Source organism: Chenopodium album, chromosome 3, assembly GCF_948465745.1.
Source record: "Chenopodium album chromosome 3, dcCheAlbu1.1, whole genome shotgun sequence".
Taxonomy (NCBI): domain Eukaryota; kingdom Viridiplantae; phylum Streptophyta; class Magnoliopsida; order Caryophyllales; family Amaranthaceae; genus Chenopodium; species Chenopodium album.
The window spans coordinates 55,392,345-55,414,049 of record NC_137836.1 but is presented as its reverse complement, the minus strand read 5'-3'; the positions used below and the strand labels follow the sequence as shown (position 1 = coordinate 55,414,049).

Below are 21,705 nucleotides of genomic sequence, written 5' to 3'. Positions count from 1 at the left end.
ACCTAAAAAGTCGTGTTCGTCCTTTGTGGGTGGATACCGTTGGAGGCACGGCATTTGCGGTGCTCAAAGCTTTCATGTAAGAGCCCGTTTTGAGAGGGCGAAGCTCGCTTCAAGGGTATGATTCGTTCTTCCTTTTCTTGTGGTTATTTATTTATGATTTATGGTTTTATCAATTACGAGTGGTTCCTTGGGTCAGGGTTGTTTCCGCGGTGAGTTGGACTCCCCAAACCCCAACACTTCAGCTTGGTCGTTACTCTACGGGTGACAAACTAAGGCACTTGCATTCTTGGAGCCCATGTCCTCCAGGTAGTCCTTGATTGTGTCGTAGTCGAATTGGCATCCAGGGTAAAACACCATGCATTGTGGTACCCCAAACCTTGTGCTGATGTTTTTCCATATGAATGTCCTCGCTTGGGTTGTCTTTATGAACTTAGTGGGCTCAGCCTCTATCCATTTGGTAAAATAGTCTACTGCCACGATAAGGTACTTCCTACCCGCTGTCCAAGTGGTGAAGGGTCCTAATATGTTCATTCCCCACTGAGCAAACCGGATAGGGCTGAGGATTGGAGTCAGGTCATTTGCCGGCTGGTTTATGACTTGGGAGTATTTTTTACACTTTTCGCACTTTTTCACATATGCTAGTGCGTCTTGAGCAAGAGTTGGCCAGTATGCGCCCCTTTTGAGGACTTCTATTCTCAATGCCTTTCCACCAATGTGGTTGGCACATAATCATGAGTGCGCTTCTTCCATGATATTCTCCTGCTCCCAATCTAGAATACACCTTAGTAGTGGTTTCGAGAAGCCTTTCTTGTTCAGCTCTCCATTCATTTCCACATACTAGTTAACTTGGCTTGTACGAGATTAGGGAATCCACAATGTTAAAGTACGTAACCAAAGTGAAGGAGTTGGCCGCTCAGCTAGTTCAATTTGAGATAGACCTGGTCCCTAGAGCAGGAAATTTCCAGGTCGACGCATTATCGAAGTTAGCCAGCTCCACATTGCAAAGCCTTTCGAGGATAGTGATGGTGGAAGTCCTGGAAGAAAGTAGCATCTTTTTTCACTTTCTTGGTTTGTACTTCATCGTTCGGCAACGAGCCGTGAACTTTGTATGCCAGTATGTCCATGAACCAGGCTCGTTGTTGTGCAATGCAGTTCACCCGCTCTTTTTCATCGATGCTACTTTCTTCCAGGACTTCCACCATCACTATCCTCGAGAGGCTTTGCAATGTGGAGCTGGATAACTTCGATAATGCGTCGACCTAGAAATTTCCTGCTCTAGGGACCAGGTCTATCTCAAATTGAACTAGCTGAGCGGCCAGCTCCTTCACTTTGGTTACGTACTTTAACATTGTGGATTCCCTAATCTCATACTCCCCCCTTAACAAACTGGCTACAAGTTGAGAGTCGGTCTGCAAGTGTACTTTCTTGGCTCCGGCTGCGATACTCACACGTAAGTCTGCCAAAGTTTCCTCGTACTTTGCCTTGTTGTTTGATGCCTTGAATTTGAACTTTATGGCATACTCAAACACATTTCCGTCTGGGGATGTCACCATGATTCCTGCCCCACTTCCTGTTTGGGCTGACGATCCGTCTACCTCTACCTTCCAGATTCCGATATCATATTCTTTGTCCTCGTACGAGGCCTCCAAAATGAAGTCTGATAGGGCTTTCACTTTGATAGTTGCCCTAGGTTTGACCTTGAACTCATACTCGGAAAGCTCAATGGCCCACTTCAAGAGTCTGCCTGATGCATCCACTTTTTTATAGCGCTTTCTCCAATGGGTGATTTGTGAGTATTTGTATTACGTGCGTGTCAAAATATGGCTTCAACTTTCTTGCTGTTATTTGGCGGTACCTTTCTTATACCTCAATCAGCACATGGCTCACAAAGCATATTGGTCTTTGTTGCTTTTGTCTTTTTACGAGGAGGACGGCTGCGATTGTTTGAATTGATGCATAAATGTACAACTATAGTTTTTCCTTCAGCTTCAGGCTGATTATTGTTGGGAGCTTAGTCAGATGCTCCTTTATGCCCTGAAAAGCTTCTTTTTCTGCTGCTCGCCACTTAAATTCCTTGTTCCCTTTTAGCAGCTGGTAGAACAGTGCGGCCATTCTTCCTGTCAACCGCATGACATCTTTGTCAAATGCTCCTTAGGCTTTGTCAGCTGACTTGCTGATGAACCTAGTCAGTGGTGCGGCCATTCTGCCTGTCAACCGCATGATATCTTTGATGCACTTAGGCTCTACTTAGCTTAAGACTGCGTCTACCTTCTCTAGGTTTGCGTCTATTCCCCTTTCCCTGATTAGGAAGCCTAAGAATTTTCCTAAGCTCAACCTGAAGACACATTTCTTCGGGTTGAGTTTGATGTTATATTTGTTCAAGGTGGCACATGTTTCTTACAAATCCATGTTATGCCCTGCCTGTGTGACGCACTGGACAATTGAGTCGTTCACATACACCTCAACATTTCTACCCTTTTGGTCCATGAACACTTTGTCCATTGTCTTCTTGAAAGTTGCTCCAGCATTCTTTAGCCCAAAGAGCATAACTATGTAATTATACACTCCCCCTTCAATGATGAATGCAGTTTTTGATTTGTCTGGGTTGTGCAAGCTGATTTGATGGTACCCTAAGAAGGCATCCAAGAAGCTTAGAAAAGCATGCCCGCTGGTTGAATCTACTAGCTGATCGGTTCGCAGCAGCAGGTAACAGTATTTTGGGCAGGCTTTGTTGAGATCTGTGAAATCAACACACATCCTCCATTGGCCATTTGCTTTCTTCACCATGACCACGTTGGCTAGCCAATCTGGTTAGTTATAGGGCTCAATCAATCCAGCTTCTAAGAGTTTTTCCACTTCTTCCTTAATTGCTTGGTTTTTCTCCATGGAGAAGCTTCGCTTTTTCTGCCTTACCAGCTTAATATCTTCTTTTACATTCAGCCTGTGGACCATGACAACGGGGTCTATTCCGGGCATCTCATCTGTTGAGAATGCAAAGATTTCCTTGTTCTTTCGTAGCAGCTTTATGGGGTGTACCCCCACTCCTAGATCAATATCCTTTCTAATTTTCACTATTATCGAAGGATCACCTTCTGTGAGCTCAATTGTAACATGCTCCCCACTGGGAAGTGGTCTAGCCACTTCCTCCTTTGCAGGCTCAAAATTTTCCATGGCTAACTTTTGTTTCTCCTTCTCCCTGTGATATTCCTTGTGCTTCCTCTTTCTTGACTTCTTCTCAGGTTGCTCAGTGGGCCTTTGCTCTGTGACTGGCTGCCGTCTGGTCCTAGCGGGCTGCTTTAGAGTAGTTACGTAAAATTGTTGAGCCGTCTTCTGGCTCCCCCTCAACTTTGCCGACCGCCCTTCATTAGTTGTGTATGCCATGCCAAGATAATAGGTGGAAATTACTCCGCTGATCTTGTGGATGAGCGGCCTTCCCATAATCACATTGTAAGGCGAAGGAGAGTCTATCACCAGGAACTTTGCTTGAACATCGTGTCTTTTTGACCTTTCACCTACTTAGGCTGAGAGCTCGATTATGCCCTCTGGGTTCAATCCAAACCCGTTAAACCTAGTGACTTCATAGCTCACCCTTTTTAGATCATTCATGTCTAACTTCAGCTCCTTAAATGCACTAATATATATGATGTTGGCTGAGCTGCCACCATCTAATAGCATTCAGTCCACTTCCCAATTTTCTATTCTCATTGTCACCACCAGTGGGTCATCATGAGGATAGATTATGCCCTCTTAATCATACACATCAAATGTGGCACGTGGCTGCGGAGGAAGAGGTGGCCACCTGAGCTTCTCGTTATAGTTTATCTGATGTATCATTGCCCGTAGGTCTGCCCGTGCCTTGTTCACTGTTCCCCCAAGCATTGGTCTTCCATTAATCAGATACACCAGCTTTGTCTTCATCCCTTCTTTTAGGGGGATTAGCATGCTCCTTCAACTGATTCAAGTACCCCCTTCTGACCAAGTCCTCTATGTTGTCTTTCAGGTGCGTGCATTCATCAGTTGTTTGGCCATGATCCCTATGAAAGTCACACCACTTGCTGGGATCACGGTTCCTATTAACCATCCTCGGGGGTCTTTGCCACTTATCATCAGCTTTGTTCACGCTGAAGATGTGAGACCTTAAGTAAGTGAGCGGGGTATATTGGTCGAACCTTCCAGGTCTTCCTCCTCTCTTCGGATCTTACCTTCTCACCCCAACAGCTCGATCTGCCTCCCTGTAACCTTGTTCAGCTCTGCTGGGTTGATTCGCCCTGGCTGCGTTTTCTGCCCGGGTGATCTCTGCCCGCTTAATTGGGTCGTTTGGCGCCTTCCTTCTCAGCATTGCTCTGTCAGTCTCGTCATCCTTGATGAACTCGTGCACTTTACCCAGCGCTTCAGCTAGCGTTTTGAGGCTCTTACGCCCCATATACCCTCTAAACGGTGAGCTTGGTAGCAAACCGCTCTGCATTGCTAGTAGCGTTACCTCCTGGCTCATATTTTGGATGGTTGTTGCTTCCTTGTTAAATCTGGTGATGAAGTCCCTCAAGGGCTCGTCCTTTTTGTAAATTAGTGACATCAACTCATTTGTCATCTTAGTTAGGTCTACCAAGGTTATAAAATGCTCCATGAACTTCCTCTTCAGCTTATTATACGAGTACATAACCTTTTGGAATGGCCCCAAGCCACTCCGCTGCCAGCCCTTCCAGGGTGGGTGGAAGGCATTGCACCAAACTGAATCTGTCATGGTATAAAGCACCATGTGACTCTTAAAAGCCGATATATGGATCTTAGGCGTTGTAGTTCCGTTGTATCCGCAACTTGGCATCTTTATTTTCTCCATCGGTTCCTCCAAAATCTTCCGAAAAAATGGGGAATCATCCGGAATAACGTAGATCCGCGCTCGCTTCTCCCAATCGGGACTCGGCCCATTCTCTGCATTTGGTGACCGACTGCGGGTGACTCCCCTCTCCGGGATGCCTTTAGCCTGAATTATCTCCTCCACGCTCTATTCTCGGTTTAGATTTCGAGCTTCTAGCTCCAGCACCTTTTTTCTCAGCTGGACGAGCTCCTTTTGCCCTAGGGTGAGGGTTGTTGGTGTTGGCTCCTTTACTGCTGGTTCTACAGCTGCTGCTACGGGTGACGAGCTCGCTCCTTTACCAAAGTTGGAAAAGACTGTTGTCATCGCTACCAACTGCTCCTTACTGCACTTAGAGTTGTTTTGCGGGATGGCTAGCATGTTTAAGGGCAGCGGTTTCTAGGTTATGGATGCCAAAACAATGGGTTCATTATTTGCGCCTGTAAATGGCATATCGTATTTGAAAATGGAACTAGATCCTGTCAGATCGACTGGTTGCGATGCTGCTTTTGCTTCAGTCGATGTCGACCCAATAGGGTTGGATTTTTGTGAGATGGTGGACTTGGGTTTCTCGGTGGATCCTTTATGATCGGAGGTTACTGGTGGTGTTTTTTGTGGTGTCGGGCTGGCGTCATTGGCTTTGGGTATGGGTATTTGCACAGCTTCCTCCCCGGCCATGGTGGTTTGTCAACTAGTCCATAACTCAGTTGGTGAACCTCAGGTTAGATGATCCTTCCCCTCCTTCTAGCGCCAATTGTTCCAGGTAAGGATATGAGGGTTTTGTTGGGTGAGTTGGGCCCCGTCGACAACCTAAACAAGGCAACACACGTAAACTGCCCTCGGGGGTGGCTCGAAAAACCCCCCTCCGATGCTTAAGTTAGAGAGTGTTTAGAGAGAGAAAGTGTACTTAGAGAGATGAAGAGAGTGTAATAACTTGTGTGTCTAACCTCTTTTCTGTTGTACTTTGCCCTCTATTTATAGGTGTACGATCTCCTTCGTGGAAAGTTCAGCATGGTCAGCTCTTCGAGCTGACTCCTTTAGGCTAGTGAGCCCCTCATAGTTGGTATCTCGGCAATGAGTGCGCACCCCGAGGAGTTGGGCGATAGTTCAGCAGGAGCTATCCTATACAGTAATACTATACAAAAACAGGTTTTGATTTATGTAATTAAAAATATTATTTTTCTACATGTAATAAAATTGGAGAACCTCGAAAAGGTGCTTTTGGATTTTTCTTAAATTTATCTACACTAAGCATAGTCTCTCCAACAATTAATGGCATTAGATTCTTTCCAGATTCAATTTGCTCCAAGACAGATAATATGATTGTTTGACCGTCATTTGTTCTACCACTAGAGAGAAGATATTGGTTAAGCATGTAAAAGAGAAAAGCCCGTCTTCTATAAAAAAAAGACTCAGAATATGGTCTATGAAAGTAGTGGCGTGCAAATTCTTTTAAATTAACTACGCTACCATCTAAAATATTTGTTAGATCTCTATCTTTTAAATTCAGGAAGCGCTCAAAATCTTTATAATAATACTCATTCACTCTAGGAATTACCGCAAGATCTAATGAAGGGAAGCCTAGGATGGTACAAAATTCTTCCGGTAAAGGGCTAATTTCATCAAAACCTAGTCTAAAGCAATGGGTATTTGTATCCCAGTATTCTAAGGCGGTATGAATAAAATCTATATCAAGATCTACCCCCTTAATACCATAAATACCTCCCATGTGGAAAAAGTCTAGTTCTTTTCTCTCTTTAGCAGTTAAAGACAGACACCATTCACGAGTAAAATCGCTAAAACTCTTTGTAACTAAAGACATGATTATTTGTTGAGAATCTTAGGTTATAACCAATTCAAATTATACAGAAAATTGGCAGATTCTGGGGCTATTTATTTATAAAATTGATGCAGTTTGACTCTGGAAAGGATTCAGGGGCAGCGCACTACAGCGCCAGACGACAAACCTGTTGCCTTGCGACAAAAGCAGCACTCGGCGATAGCGTGAAGCGTGTGGCGACAACAAACGCTGCAATGCCAGCTCAGCGCACTACGCAAACCGTGTTTCCTTACTATGATTCGAATTCGTACAATGACATTACAATGTTTTCCTTTTATTCAATTACCCCATACATATTAATTTAATACAGTTTCCTTATTTTTTCCTTTTGGATTTATTCAAGCTTAATTAAATTTAGGTTTGTTTTAAGTCTGATTTATTTTTCATTTTTTTCTTTTGGGGGAGAAAGTCGGATACCCTCCATTAGTAATAAAAATGACAGAAATTTTTTGCGCAAAAATTAATCATAAATTTTTTGGCACACACACATATGCACATAAAAATGAAAAATAAAATGCAAAGATAAAGCAGTCATAATAGATATAAGTTTGTATATACAAATATGTTTAATAAATGAGTCAGTCGGCAAAGTCCTACAAAAGTCAAAATAAAATAAACACAAGTACAACTACGGTGCTGGAGGGCGCAGATGATGAGGGATGTTCATCATGTCGAAGAACATCGCAGACCAAGGAGTAGATTTAATTTTGCAGGGACAACCTATCCCTTCACGTACTCGGACAGAACCCGAGGTTAGGAGGGAGCTGTCTCGGTCGGGCTCGAGGCGTTGCCGCACTACTTCTGGTGGCCGAGGTGGTTGGTCTGATGCTGCTCGGACCGAGGCAGTGGAGGGCTCGGGTTCTTTCTCTAAGGGTGCACGTATTGAGGCGATGGGCCAAGGAGGCGCTACATCGGCTGCTCCAGTATGTGGTGGGACATACGAGGTCAGCTCATCGTCGTAGAAACCTTTAGAGCCTCAGCCTTTATTGATTCATCACCACAGTGAGCCTGGGTGGACTGGTCCTGAGTTGAGGTTTCCGACTCCGGGCGAGTCTGGAGCTGAAGGATAAACAATGCAAAAGAAGAGGAAAAAGGATACCTCCTGAGCAACGTCGTCACGACGACAGGAAGCTGATAAGTGACATTTATGTCACTCATAGGGGTAGTGTTTAGGTCATTTTCGTGTTTATTTTCCCTTATTTTTCCTTTTATTCTCTTGTTTTCTCTTTAATAAAGTTTCTAGTTTATTTTGGTAATTTTGGTGTGTTTTAGTTTCTTTTCTTTATTTTATTAGTTTTAGTCTATTTTCCTATTTTATTTTTATTTTATTTGCTTGCGTAGTTTTAATTATTTTTAGTTTTGTTTTATGTCTCTTATTTTCTATTTTATTTTATTTATTTCTATTTTATTTATTTTATTTTATTTTTCGTGGTTTTGTTTTATTTCGTCCTTTGTTTATTTTCATTTTATTTTATTCTTTGTCCCAATTCTCTCCTCAATCTTGCTCGTGTTTGTAGGTGTGTTCGAGGTTCAAGGCATACGCTACAATATTCAAATGGAGTGAGTCTCGGGTATGCCCTGCTACTTGCTGCTGCCCCTTAACCTTCACCCCAGGTTTCACCTTATCCTCCACCACACATACCTCCACCATTGCAGCCCAGCCACCGCACATCACCACCAGCACCCACAAACCGCACCTAGCAGCCCACCAAACAACCTCACACCTTACCACCACCGCGCAACAGAGCAGCCACCACCAGCATCAATTACAGCAAAAATTGTGCCACATCGTCACCAATTCGCACAGCAACAGCCCCAAATCAGAGAGAAATGCAAGTTCATTTGGGTTCGAGCAAATCAATGAGTGTTCGGCCGAACTTCGAGTAAGAGACTTTGGGGATTTTGTTATTCGAAGAGGAGTGGTCGAACATACCCTTGGTTCGACCGAACCAACCCCGTAGTTCGGTCGAACAAGCCACCGGTTCGATCGAACCATTTCACGAGCTTCGCACGCGATTGTTAATGAAGACCAACGGCCTTGATTGATGCTCATAATAGGCGTTGATGATGCGATTGGTGGTGATAGCCGTTCATTTGGTGCTTGAGTTAAATCGGAGGGTGGTGATGCAATGAAGATAATTGATGGTGGAGCTTGGTGAAGCATGGTGCAGGGCATTATTTCCTCATTAGAGAGCTGGCATCGAACAGAAGAAGAAATGGAGGGTCTGATTTTTGGGGATTTTGGTTTTATTTTTCTTTTTCTTTTATTTTTATTTCTTTTCCTTTTCCTTTTCTTATTTCTTATTTCTTTTCTCTTTTGTTTTGTTTTCTCTTTTATTTTCTTTTTATTTCCTTTTCTTTCATTTTTTTATTTCCTTCTTTTATTTTTCTATTTTTCCTAGTTTTATTAAGTTAGTATTAATACCCATTTTTGGGGTAATAAAAGGGGAACATTGAAGAACTATATATTCTTCTCTCTAATTAATTTTTAGGTTAGGTTAGGATTAGTCTTTATTGGTAGAGAGAAGAAGTGAGGTTTTCTTCATTAATGAACTTGGATTTTGAAGAAGGAGCTTGTTCAATCCTTTGTAGACCTTCATCTTCAATTAATGAGCAATTTCTTACTCTCTCTCCTCTATTTTTATTTGTTTTATTGTGATTATTATTTTAGTTTTGGGTATTGCTTGTTAATCATGTTTATCCTTGATTGTTTGTTAATTATTCTTGTTATTAACATCATTAGTTAGTAATTTCCCCATTAAGGGGATGGTTGTGGTGTAGTGGACCTTGAGCATGTTCTAGGGTTTAGAATTGATTTATTTGTGATTAAAGTCTTTATATGCTTGATATTCTTTAATCTTCTTGCAAGTGCACATTGTTGGTTTATTAAAGGTGAATCTTTGTTAACAAGAAACGGAAGTTGACTTAGTTAGGGTTCATTACTATTTATTGTTATTCAATAGTACCTCCTAGTATATGGTTCTAATGTGGAAACATAAAGGCTATGTTAGGAGAAGCCAATTGACCCCGGAACGCGGCTAGATTGGATCCTTTATTTCGATATTCGAGCATGTTTAGTTCATAATTAATTCAATTTCTATGCCTTCGTTTATGTTCAAGTGAATGCTATACCTAAACCATTTCCCTTAATGTTTTATTTCTTGTTTTAGCATTTTTAGACTTTAGTTTATTTATCTCCTATTCCGGACTAGCTTAATTGTCGATAACATTTGGTGGTGTTTAATCGTTCTCTGTGGTTCGACCCATATGCTTGCCTTATACTCGTATTAGGTTTGTTTAAGTTGTATAAATTGTATTTGATCTAGGGATAGACAATTAACGACGCGTTTATTCCCTTGTCAAATTGGCGCCGTTGCCGGGGAACGGCTTCCATTACCATTGTGTTATCTTATTGAGACTAGTCCAATGTTTATAAGTTTCTTTTGATTTGTTGGTTTTTATTTGTGTTGCCTTATTTGAAAAAAAAATGGCTTATATTTCTATTCCTCAATTTGATAATGTACCGTTTTGGGTGTATTTCAATAGACTTGAGGATTTCCTAGATGGTGTTAAAGGTTTAACCAAGGGTGATTATTGTGAAATCATTAATTTGGGATTAAATGAGCGTTTTAGAGGAGTAGTTGATAACATGTTAAATGGCAAATTTCAAGACATGTCTTCGGATGAAGCTTGGGATTTCTATTCATGGTTAGCTAGGGATAATTATGATTGGGAGAGGGCCAATCATGAGACTTATGTTCGGGATTCTCATGCTTTTAATGTTGATGCTAATTGTCATGATTTGTCTAATATGAATTCCCATGATGTGCTTGATGCTCCCCATAGTGACCATGTAATGCATGATTTCAACTCCCCTCCCTCTATAGCTCAATGTAATGAGGTACATTCTAATGATGATGAAGTGCATGCTCTTTCTCATATTACATCCGATTTTTGCATGAATTCTAAAGGTGTGCCCCATAGTCCCCTAGATGATTCCAATGAGCAAGCTTTTGACTCGTCTATCCATTATGATTTGGACTCATTTGAGATTATGGCCCAAATATTTCTTGAGTTTCAAACGGTAGCCCATAACCTATGAGTGAGTTCATTGATAAGGCTTCATTAGAAAGAGATGAGTTTGAGAGAAATTTGCCCCCATTCACTCTTGATTTTGAGATGGTAGGCCTTGAGAAATTTAAGGGAGATGTTGTTCAAGGTTGTGAAGAGGAGGTTGAGATTGAATCATTTGGAGTTTTTGAGCTTGAGGGAGATGTAGAACATGAGGGTTCTTCATTTGAGGATTCCATGATTGATTTTCATTCCCTCATTAGTGATATGAGATCTTGTGATGAGGGATTAGCTACCCCTTTTTCCCTTTCTCATACACCTTTTTCCCAAAGGTTTAACCATATCTCCTACTATCCTATGTTCCTCCCTTCTTTTCTCAAAGAACCTCTTAGGGATCCTCTTCCTATTCATACTTCCGAAGCCCCCAACTCTTTCATTGTTGATGAGGAAAAGAGTTATAATGCCAACCAAAAAGATTTTTGTGAGGATTTTTCTTTTTCTTCTTCTACTTTTTCTTCTTATTTTCTTGATTTTTCTTTTGATTCTTTTACTTTTTCTTTTCTCCCTTCTCTCAAGCATAAAGTCTCCTTGTACTTTATGTTTGCTTGTCATATGAGCATCGCGTATGCTCTATTTCTTGATATGTTTGCCGGTGCATATGACAAGCTATTGCGTTCTTTGTCGGGTTATTTACTAGATTGGTCATGCTTGGACGTTAAGCAAGCCTTTGCGGGAAGTAACCCGTGTTTTATTGCTTTCTTTTTCTTTCTTTTGTGTTTCTCGTTTTTGTTTACTCTCTTGTCTATGTGTATAGGTACTCGATGCATATACTCATGTGCAAGGATTTTGGATTGAGCTCCTTGAGAAGAAGCACACCAATGATTGCTTGCATTTGGAAAAGCAACAAAGACGAGGAATTAGATGAAATTGTGGACAATGTGCTCAATTGCGGGTTTGAACACCCACCTCACATTTGGTTTACTCTTTCCTTCTTCCCTCATCTTGGATTTGCTTTCTTAATTGCATTTGGATTGAATGAATATGAATTATTGTGTGAATGTGTTTTCTTTCTTCCCCTCCCACCCACCCTTTGTGCCTTTATTTTGAGCATTGAGGACAATGCTCCATTCTAGCTTGGGGGAGTTGCTATTCGCTAGCTTGGGGGGGTTATCTATATCTCTTGGTGGTTTCTTAATCCATAGTCTCATGATTGCTTGATTTATTTCTCTCATACTTGCCAAAGTCTATTATTGAGATTGGTTTTCTATGTTTGGATGGCCATGAGCGCCTTATTGAGTTGACTTTTGGTATATGTAGTTTTGATTGATCATGCTTTCATCTTGCACAATTGTATATGCATTCTTGAGTATTGTTGGTTTTGTGAATATTTGTGTGTATAGTGTCTTTCCATGGCATTTAAGTCAAGTTTTAAAATGTTTTGTTTTAAACTTGGACATAATTGGGCTTTAGCACTAAGAATACCCTCTTTGCTAGTTGTTAGAGGTTTTTGTGCACTTGAATGTCGAGGTTGGTTCACACATATAACATTGCCAAGGTAGTAGAACTTAAGGGCTATGAGACCTTAGCTCACTTGGTTTGTGGTAAAATGGTTGTCGCTCTCTAGCTAGTTGAAGCTTTAAAGGTGATTTTTGCTACTCCACTACCGTCATTTTTGTGAGGATGTGTCTATTTTGTTCTAGCCTTCTACATTCCTTGGCATTGCTAGCTTATATCGAGAATTTGGCTTAATCTACCCAAGATCGAGACCAAACCAACCTAGGGGAAGACAAAGGCAATTAGGATTTTTGTTTTGTTTTATTATTTTCTATTCTTTTATTTTTCTTTTGCATTTGCTCATTTAGTAACCCAATTTGAGCCATTTTCCCTTCTTTTGCATAACCACATTACAAACCAATGGACCTTTGCCTTATTTTCACCTTTATTAGTTTTTGTGAAGCATTCTTGGGACTTGATTTGTATTTTTGGTTAATGAAAGTGAGAAAAAGAATGAAAAAGAAGTGAAAAACTCAAATTTTGGTACTTGTGATTATATTTGTTATGTTGAATGGTTTGAGTAAATGAGAAGAAAATAAAGGAAATGAAAGAAAAAGCCGCTCAAAGTTAAAAGAGGCGAGAGCAAAGAATAAAAAGAAATGAAAAAAAAAGAAAATATTGAAAAAATACAAAAATATTTGTTGTTTGGTTGAAAAAGAATAAACTTGGGAGAGGAGTTGCTAGAATTTTTGATTTGAAAGTTGGTAGTTTATTGAGTTTGAATTGAGGAATGATCAACCTTGCTTCACTTCTAAGTTTACCACCAATTTCCAAATTTATTTCCACACCCTTTACCCTAGCCTATACGTTTCAACCCTTTTAAGACCTTTTGACCTTAGTGAGGTTTAGTTACTACCGATGGAGGGTAATCAAGCCAAGCCTATTGAGCGAGCTATCAATGCCAAGATGTCGGGTAGCCTAAATGTTTTTCATTGCTTATTTTGTTCCGATTCCTTCGAGGAATCTCGAGATATCACCTTAAAAGTGGATGCAAAACTAGTGAGGATGCGGGAGTTTGGTCGGAGATAAGGAGGAGTGTAAGTCCCTCTAAGTTCTCTACCCTTTGCATGATAATGATTGTATTCTTGTGCATTTAGCCCATTGTTTGTGTTTGGTTTAAAATATCAAAACTCGAGTTTTCTTGATTTCACTTTTGCCTTGAATGTTATGTGTTGCCAAGAGTTGTGGGTTAAACTTCTTAGGAAACCCTCACGAGAGCTTACTCGTCCTATTTGGCGACATAGGGGTTTAAAGGGCTTGATGCATACGCTAAATGCATCTGTGATTCCTACGACAATGAGTTAGTGTACATTCTTTCTCCTTGTTTCTATTTTCTTTCTTTTGCTTTCAATAATTCCATCTTGTTCTCTTTTGCCTTAGCTTTGCTCGAGGACGAGCAAAGGTTTAGCTTGGGGGAATTTGATAAGTGACATTTATGTCACTCCTAGGGGTAGTGTTTAGGTCATTTTCGTGTTTATTTTCCCTTATTTTTCCTTTTATTCTCTTGTTTTTTCTGTAATAAAGTTTCTAGTTTATTTTGGTAAATTTGGTGTGTTTTAGTTTATTTTCTTTATTTTATTAGTTTTAGTCTGTTTTCCTATTTTATTTTTATTTTATTTGCTTGCGTAGTTTTAATTATTTTTAGTTTTGTTTTATGTCTCTTATTTTCTATTTTATTTTATTTATTTCTATTTTATTTATTTTATTTTATTTGTCGTGGTTTTGTTTTATTTTGTCCTTTGTTTATTTTCATTTTATTTTATTCTTTGTCCCAATTCTCTCCTCAATCTTGCTCGTGTTTGTAGGTGTGTTCGAGGTTCAAGGCATACGCTATAATATTCAAATGGAGTGAGTCTCGGGTTTGCCCTGCTACTTGCTGCTGCCCCTTAACCTTCACCCCACGTTTCACCTTATCCTCCACCACACCAAAACACCGCACATCCCTTGCTCCCCCATCTCACTTAAACACCACCAGTTAACCCCCTATTCTCACACCAGCAGCAACAACAAAACTGCAACAACAACAGCCCTGCACCTGCTGCCACCCTCACAGCACCACCTCGCAACACTAAACTCCCCTACTCCCTCGACCTTTCACACATACCTCCACCATTGCAGCCCAGCCACCGCACATCACCACCAGCACCCACAAACCGCACCTAGCAGCCCACCAAACAACCTCACACCTTACCACCACCGCGCAACAGAGCAGCCACCACCAGCATCAATTACAGCAAAAATTGCGCCACATCGTCACCAATTCGCACAGCAACAGCCCCAAATCAGAGAGAAATGCAAGTTCATTTGGGTTCGAGCAAATCAATGAGTGTTCGGCCGAACTTCGAGTTAGAGACTTTGGGGGTTTTGTTATTTGAAGAGGAGTGGTCGAACATACCCTTGGTTCGACCGAACCAACCCCGTAGTTCGGTCGAACAAGCCACCGGTTCGATCGAACCATTTCACGAGCTTCGCACGCGATTGTTAATGAACACCAACGACCTTGATTGATGCTCATAATAGGCGTTGATGATGCGATTGGTGGTGATAGCCGTTCATTTGGTGCTTGAGTGAAATCGGAGGGTTGTGATGCAATGAAGATAATTGATGGTGGAGCTTGGTGAAGTATGGTGCAGGGGATTATTTCCCCATTAGAGAGCTGGCATCGAATAGAAGAAGAAATGGAGGGTCTGATGTTTTTGGGATTTTAGTTTTATTTTTATTTCTTTTCCTTTTCCTTTTCTTATTTCTTATTTCTTTTCTCTTTTGTTTTGTTTTCTCTTTTATTTTCTCTTTATTTCCTTTTCTTTCATTTTTTTATTTCCTTCTTTTATTTTTCTATTTTTCCTAGTTTTATTAAGTTAGTATTAATACCCATTTTTGGGGTAATAAAAGGGGAATATTGAAGAACTATCTATTCTTCTCTCTATTTAGTTTTTAGGTTAGGTTAGGATTAGTCTTTATTGGTAGAGAGAGGAAGTGAGGTTTTCTTCATTAATGAACTTGGATTTTAAAGAAGGAGCTTGTTCAATCCTTTGTAGACCTTCATCTTCAATTAATGAGCAATTTCTTACTCTCTCTCCTCTATTTTTATTTGCTTTATTGTGATTATTATTTTAGTTTTTGGTATTGCTTATTAATCATGTTTATCCTTGATTGTTTGTTAATTAATCTTGTTATTAACATGATTAGTGAGTAATTTCCCCATTAAGGGGATGGTTGTGGTGTAGTGGACCTTGAGCATGTTCTAGGGTTTAGAATTGATTTATTTGTGATTAAAGTCTTTATATGCTTGATATTCTTTAATCTTCTTGCAAGTGCACATTGTTGGTTGATTAAAGGTGAATCTTTGCTAACAAGAAACGAAAGTTGACTTAGTTAAGGTTCATTATTATCGATTGTTATTTAATAGTACCTCCTAGTATATGGTTCTAATGTGGAAACATAGAGGCTATGTTAGGAGAAGCCAATTGACCCCGGAAGGCGGCTAGATTGGATCCTTTATTTCGATATTCGAGCATGTTTAGTTCATAATTAATTCAATTTCTATGCCTTCGTTTATGTTCAAGTGAATGCTATACCTAAACCATTTCCCTTAATGTTTTATTTCTTGTTTTAGCATTTTTAGACTTTAGTTTATTTATCTCCTATTCCGGACTAGCTTAATTGTCGATAACATTTGGTGGTGTTTAATCGTTCTCTGTGGTTCAACCCCTATGCTTGCCTTATACTCGTATTAGGTTTGTTTAGGTTGTATAAATTGTGTTTGATCTAGGGATAGACAATTGACAACGCGTTTATTCCCTTGTCAGAAGCTACGTTCCTCATCCTCACCACGTGGCTCCGGAAGGCGTCTACGCACCTTGCCATCGCCGTCACCACCTTGCACGAGAACTGTTTAGAAACTAATTCAGTAACAATACAAGACAAGTATAATCAAATTAGTTATAAGCAAATAACTCACTCGAGTCTGGTAGCGAGGGATAGATCGCTCTACGAAGCGCTGATCCTCAGGAGCCAGGGGGATCATCTCCTCAACAGGGCCGTATGTCCCCTGATAGCTGATGGACATCCGGGGAGGAACGAACTCAGCAGGCTACCTAGCAAAGAACTAAAAGACAAAAAGTATATCGCCGCCTCCTTAGACAAAATAGATGCTGGAGCTAATAATGGCAGCAAGTCCTCCTTGTAGCATCGCCCCGAGCTAGCATGAGATCGCCTAGGGGTACCAGCAGGAGACCTCTTCGCCAATTTGATCAGCATCGCGTCATGGAACATGTGGCGAGGCGGAGGAGCAGGGACAACAAAAATCTCTAAAGAGTGCTGAATAGCTACTCTCTCACCAAGGTACACCGCCGCCTCATACATCCCCTGAAAGTAGCGATGATCCGTGGTGTACTGCGCAGCCAGCGCAGGAATGACCAGACCGGTACATGGCCGATATACCACATCAGGCTCCTGCAAAATACGTCTTTAAGATAGAACTCTATCGAAAGGCAATACAAGGATGACAACTGTTCTAAAGAACATACCGAGAGGATCAGCTCTCAAACATGGGCAGTGGCCGCCCGATCCCTAATATGACCTCCCCAAAAGGCGCCAAAAGGGAGCTCGCAAGGAGATGGTCTCGCCGCGCAAGCGATGGAAAGTACTCGTAGAACCAGAGCTACAAAGACAGAAGAATGGCAACGAATGCTAATAAGAATGTAAAGCTATCATTTAAAGAGATAAAGTATACCTCTACGAATCTCCAAATGCTAGAGAGTGCGATGTCTCCTGTGAAAGCTCTATGGCGACAGGAATCTCGCAAGCCCCGCAAGAAATCAGCATAGGCCAAACCGGCCCAGTCATAGGTCATGATCAGCTGAAGATCGCCGAGAGCTAGAAGGTAGTAGAGTAGCACCCGACTACCCTTGTTAGGGGAAAAGGTCCCTGACATCAAGATAAGAACAAAGATGCACACCCGTTGCTCGTTGGTGGTCGCATCATCCTCAAAAGCCATTGCTAGAGTCGACCGGCTAATGCACCGAGAGCTAAGTCGTGTAGGATCCACCTCGGTAGTGGCCCGAACAGCGATTGGACCCAGCAGTTCCTCGACTGTCGGAGAAAAGGCAGTAATAGTACTGTCGAATGGCAAAGCAGCTGAGCAAAACTCCAGTTCCGAGACGAGACTGAAGTCGGCTAGAGTGGTAGTAATCTCACCCCAGGGAGAGTGAAAGGTGTTAGTGGTGTCCCAGAAGAACTCCACCAAAGCACGAACCATGTGGTGGCTCGTGTCAAACAAGTACATGGCCTAGGTAGCCTGAAACAGAGCAGTCAGCCCATAGGACTCCCAAAGTCATCGCAGCTCCTCATCGCCGCAAAAATACTTGTCGTATAGGTTGCCGATGGACTTGTTGCCCGAAACGTGGCTACGCGTCCTCCCGCTAATAATCCCACGACGCACCCTCTTAGAAATATGGTGCCGGGGAGCAAAAAATAGTGTCCGCTCATCCCACTTAGGGAATGGACCAAGAGAAGTGGACGAATCATTGTCCTCCTGCAAGGGCTCATGCTCCCGTCTATTGTCTCGAGACCGGGAACTAGACGCTTGTTGTCTAGCCATACTAAGTTATGCAAAATTGACAAAAATTAAGGCTCTATAGTATCTAAGGTTCTCCTAGCCGCATGATACTACGTTCGCAAAAAACAGAGTACGTAGTACTAAAACAGAGCACAATTTCAATTCAAGCATATATGAAATTTTTCAAGCAATTAAACAATTTCTTGCAATATTATGATAATTTTTGTGACAAATTGGACAAGAATTGCTAGCCAAAAACACGAAGAACAACCCACATTGTTCTCACGACCTTAAGGGGCTTCAACAATGGTGAATTGTTCAATTCTCCACCAAATTGAGTCAAACAAGTCTTAAAATACTCCCAAGGCAATATACAAACATAATAAAGCAATTTCATGGCATAAAATTTGATAAAAAAAGAAAATTAAGCTATATATATTTTGAATTTCCAAAAAATTCAAGAATTAGCACGTAAAAATTTAGCAAAATTTGAGTGAGTTTGAAGAAAACTTACATAGATCAACAAACTAGATAAACTAGGCTTCGATTTGCAAAAATTTTGATTGAATTTGGTTGAGAAATGAGCAAGAACGAGTGATTAGATCTTTGAGGTGAAACACGAGCGAAAAAACAATAGCAGAGGCGAAATGAGGAAGAAAGGGGTTTTTATTCGGAAAACCCAAGTGCAGCTCTGAGCGACAAAACTGTCACCGTGCGACAAGAAGAATTTGCGGCGACAGCGATTATCTGCAGTCGCTGAAACGGCGACAGAGTATGAGGCCTCGTAAAGTGATTATTCGGACCTCGTGCAGCAATTTGGGTTCCTTGGTACGCCTTTTAGCCCCTCTAAGAAATCGGACATGATTTAGTAATCGGCTCGATTACAATCAAATTAAGTGATCGACCTTATAAATGGTCGTCTCACTTAGCTTATAGCGCCTAAGAATTAGCTCATTACAAAGGCATCGACACAATGGTTCAAAACAAAAAAAGCACCGACATACTGGTTCACAAGAAACAAAAGCGCCGACGCACTGGCATAGACAAGCAAAGTTCAAACGAACTTTAAAGGATTGACAAGCGTTGGTCTTCGGTGATATTCTTCGGAATATTATCGCAACAAATGAGGATGGCTTCAGGCGGAGAAATCTTCGATCATGTTCCCTGTCTTGCGGAAGATGGTCACAAGGCGGTAGAAAATCGTTTGCGCAATGTAATCTTTGATAGTATTCTCTAGCTTACAGAAGACTATCACAACAGAAAATAAAGGAAGTTAAAGCGTAGCAGTCTTCAGGCGGTACCCCCTAGCTTGAGGAAGATTGTCAAACAAAAAAATATCTGGAACAGCTCCATTTTTTTTAGACGAGTGAACATCAAAACAACAAGATGGCGTTCCCTAGCTTGTGGAAGGTAGTCACAACAACAACACTACAAGTCGGATACCAACGAAGACGTGTGCTCTACGGTTCAAGATACGAGTTTCTTAACTCTCTTGTCTGTTTTATCTAACGCTAGTTTGCTGGTATCGACATTTCAAAAATGATTTAGGATAGCAGAACGTTCTGAATCATTCTCTGTCCTTATCAATACTTTGACTTTTGTTTTCGAATCATAAGTTTCTCCAAAATAAGTCAAAGTGGGGGTTTCTGTAGACACCCATTTGTGTCTCTCCAAAAACAAAACCCAGTGATGAATACCTTTCACGTCGAATCATAATCGAATGAAGGGAAAGTGTGGAAAGTCTAGTGTTTCGGTTAGTTTTTATTAAAATTCTCTCTTTCTGTTTTTGAAAACCTATTTTATTTTAAGAAAATAGCCAATCCAGTTCAGTTTAGTCCATAAAAATGGTCCAATAATAGTGTAGTTGGATTGGGCATGAAAAGAGCTTTCCAACGATATATTATAAGCCTAATTCTAATGAATAATAAGGAAGTTATGGCCAAATTACTAAACTGTGCCCGGTTTGATCTTTATATGCAACCCAATGATCTACAGGAAGGCCTTTTATGAATTATCATTCCTAATACAATTAGGATTGATTATAATCTTCTAGAATATTCTAGAAGGTTCTTTTGAATCCTAATGTGATTAGGATTGATAAACAAGTTTTATGAGTTTTATTTGGAATAAAAGAAGTGTTTTAAATGAAATTACGATTTTACCCCTCGTACGAACTTTTACGCTTGATTTTATCAAAAAAATAGAAAACGTGTGGAAAATCGCCTGCAGCGTCGAACGACAGGCTGTCGCCTTGCGACAGGGGCTATTGCGGCGACAGTGCTGTGTTCTATTCCTTTGCAAACTCCGATTATTTTTTATCATATCTAGAGTTTTTACATTATAAATAGCGTTCTTAGACCTCCGTTTTTAATCATCAACCCTCATCAAGAATTCTGTATACTATCTCTCTCTTTCTAAGCCAACCCCTTTTTACAAACAAAATTCTGCATTCACAACATCTAGACACACCTAGCATAATTCGAAATTGCCTTCTCCCTAGACGTGAAAGGTTTAATATTTCTGAGGGGTTGGTCCCAAATCTTTATTTCAATCATTTAGCTTAATTGTTTAATTTAATATTTTCATTGAAGTTACTAACGTGTGTATTTTGTTATTAGAAAGAGGTACGAGGCATCCAAGTAAGTACTTGAATTGTTTAATTGATATTATGATATAGAAACCATGTTTAGGTTGTTATTTTGATTCCTAGTATCATGTTACGATGCTTTTCTTATTATGATGTTTAGGGTAAAGAATAAGTTCCTTATATCAAGTATGATTGTTGTGATGCTTCTTATTGTCTTTCTTAATATCATGTTAGTATCATGTAAGGGCTAAAGCTTTGATCTTTATATGTTTAGTGACATGCTTGGGTTTGTTATTAATCTTGTTAGTATCATGCCTAGGATCTTGCTATTATTATGCTTTATTATTAACATGATTATTTTTATAATTGTTATTATTATGATTATTAGAATTATGATTGTTTTTATGATGATTATTATTATGTTGCTTGACATTTATTATTATTGCTTGATCACACCTTTTATGCATGTTTAAATGAAATTTGTACTTGTAATCACGCTTAATAAGATAATTAATAATCTTGTTTTGGGTTAATTTGATTATAACTCAAGTGATCGCCAATAATATATTTATTTGTGCATTAATATTCAACCAACATAGATTAAACAAATTTAGGTTAAACCTATTGATTGCATGTTAGTTAGAAAGCGCACATGAATACGAGAAGAAAAAAGTAGAGGCCTATTTTTAGGGAAGGTTCTTTCTCTTTTAGATTGGATTTGTACCTTCATCCCCGAACTTCCAGTCTTGGTTCCAGACCTATTGGAGTTAACGATCTCTTGGATCCTTAAGGGGTTTAACTTTCACCCCGTGAACTGCTTACAAGTTTCTAAAACTTGTTGGCGACTCTTTTTCTCTAGCTTTCTTCCCTTTGGATGCCACCATGCTTAAGCGTATGATCATAGTGGGGTTAAAGTTTTGGGTAATGCTTGAAATATTCCCTACAAAACCCATCTTCATGAGAGCACGACTTGACTGCAAAAGAGCTAGAACTTGGAGAATCGACTTCCTTGCATCTTGAGTATTCCAATTGCCATGAACTCGCTCCAAAACCATCTTCCACCTTAGTAATCCATCCATATTAAGACGCGAACCTTGTAAAATACCTACAATGACGAAAAGAAAGGAAATAAAGAAGAAAAGACTAGAAAAACCATCAAAATGCACAAACCCACAAAATAAGAGAGTGAAAGGTAAAACAAAGAGCAAAATCATAAAACTAAACATTTAGTGAGCAAAAAA

General features: G+C 40.3%; 1 protein-coding gene across 1 annotated transcript; it reads right to left on the bottom strand.

The window, feature by feature from the left end:
• Window positions 1-3,889: 3,889 nt before the first annotated feature.
• On the bottom strand, window positions 3,890-4,837 carry LOC145625129 (uncharacterized). The gene is made up of 2 exons (XM_081678208.1): window positions 4,203-4,837; window positions 3,890-4,121 (listed from the first exon to the last, which is right to left on the bottom strand). Exons 1-2 carry the CDS (start codon window positions 4,835-4,837, stop codon window positions 3,890-3,892), a joined length of 867 nt encoding a protein of 288 aa, XP_081534334.1.
• Between the last annotated feature and the right edge of the window lie 16,868 nt (window positions 4,838-21,705).

Excerpts from the sequence above, each read along its gene's own strand:
- LOC145625129 (XM_081678208.1), bottom strand. The coding sequence starts at position 4,837 with ATGGAGAAAATAAAGATGCCAAGTTGCGGATACAACGGAACTACAACG. Across the intron at positions 4,122-4,202 it reads CGAGCTGTTGGGGTGAGAAG|CGTGAACAAAGCTGATGATA; the intron begins GTAAGATCCGAA and ends TCACATCTTCAG.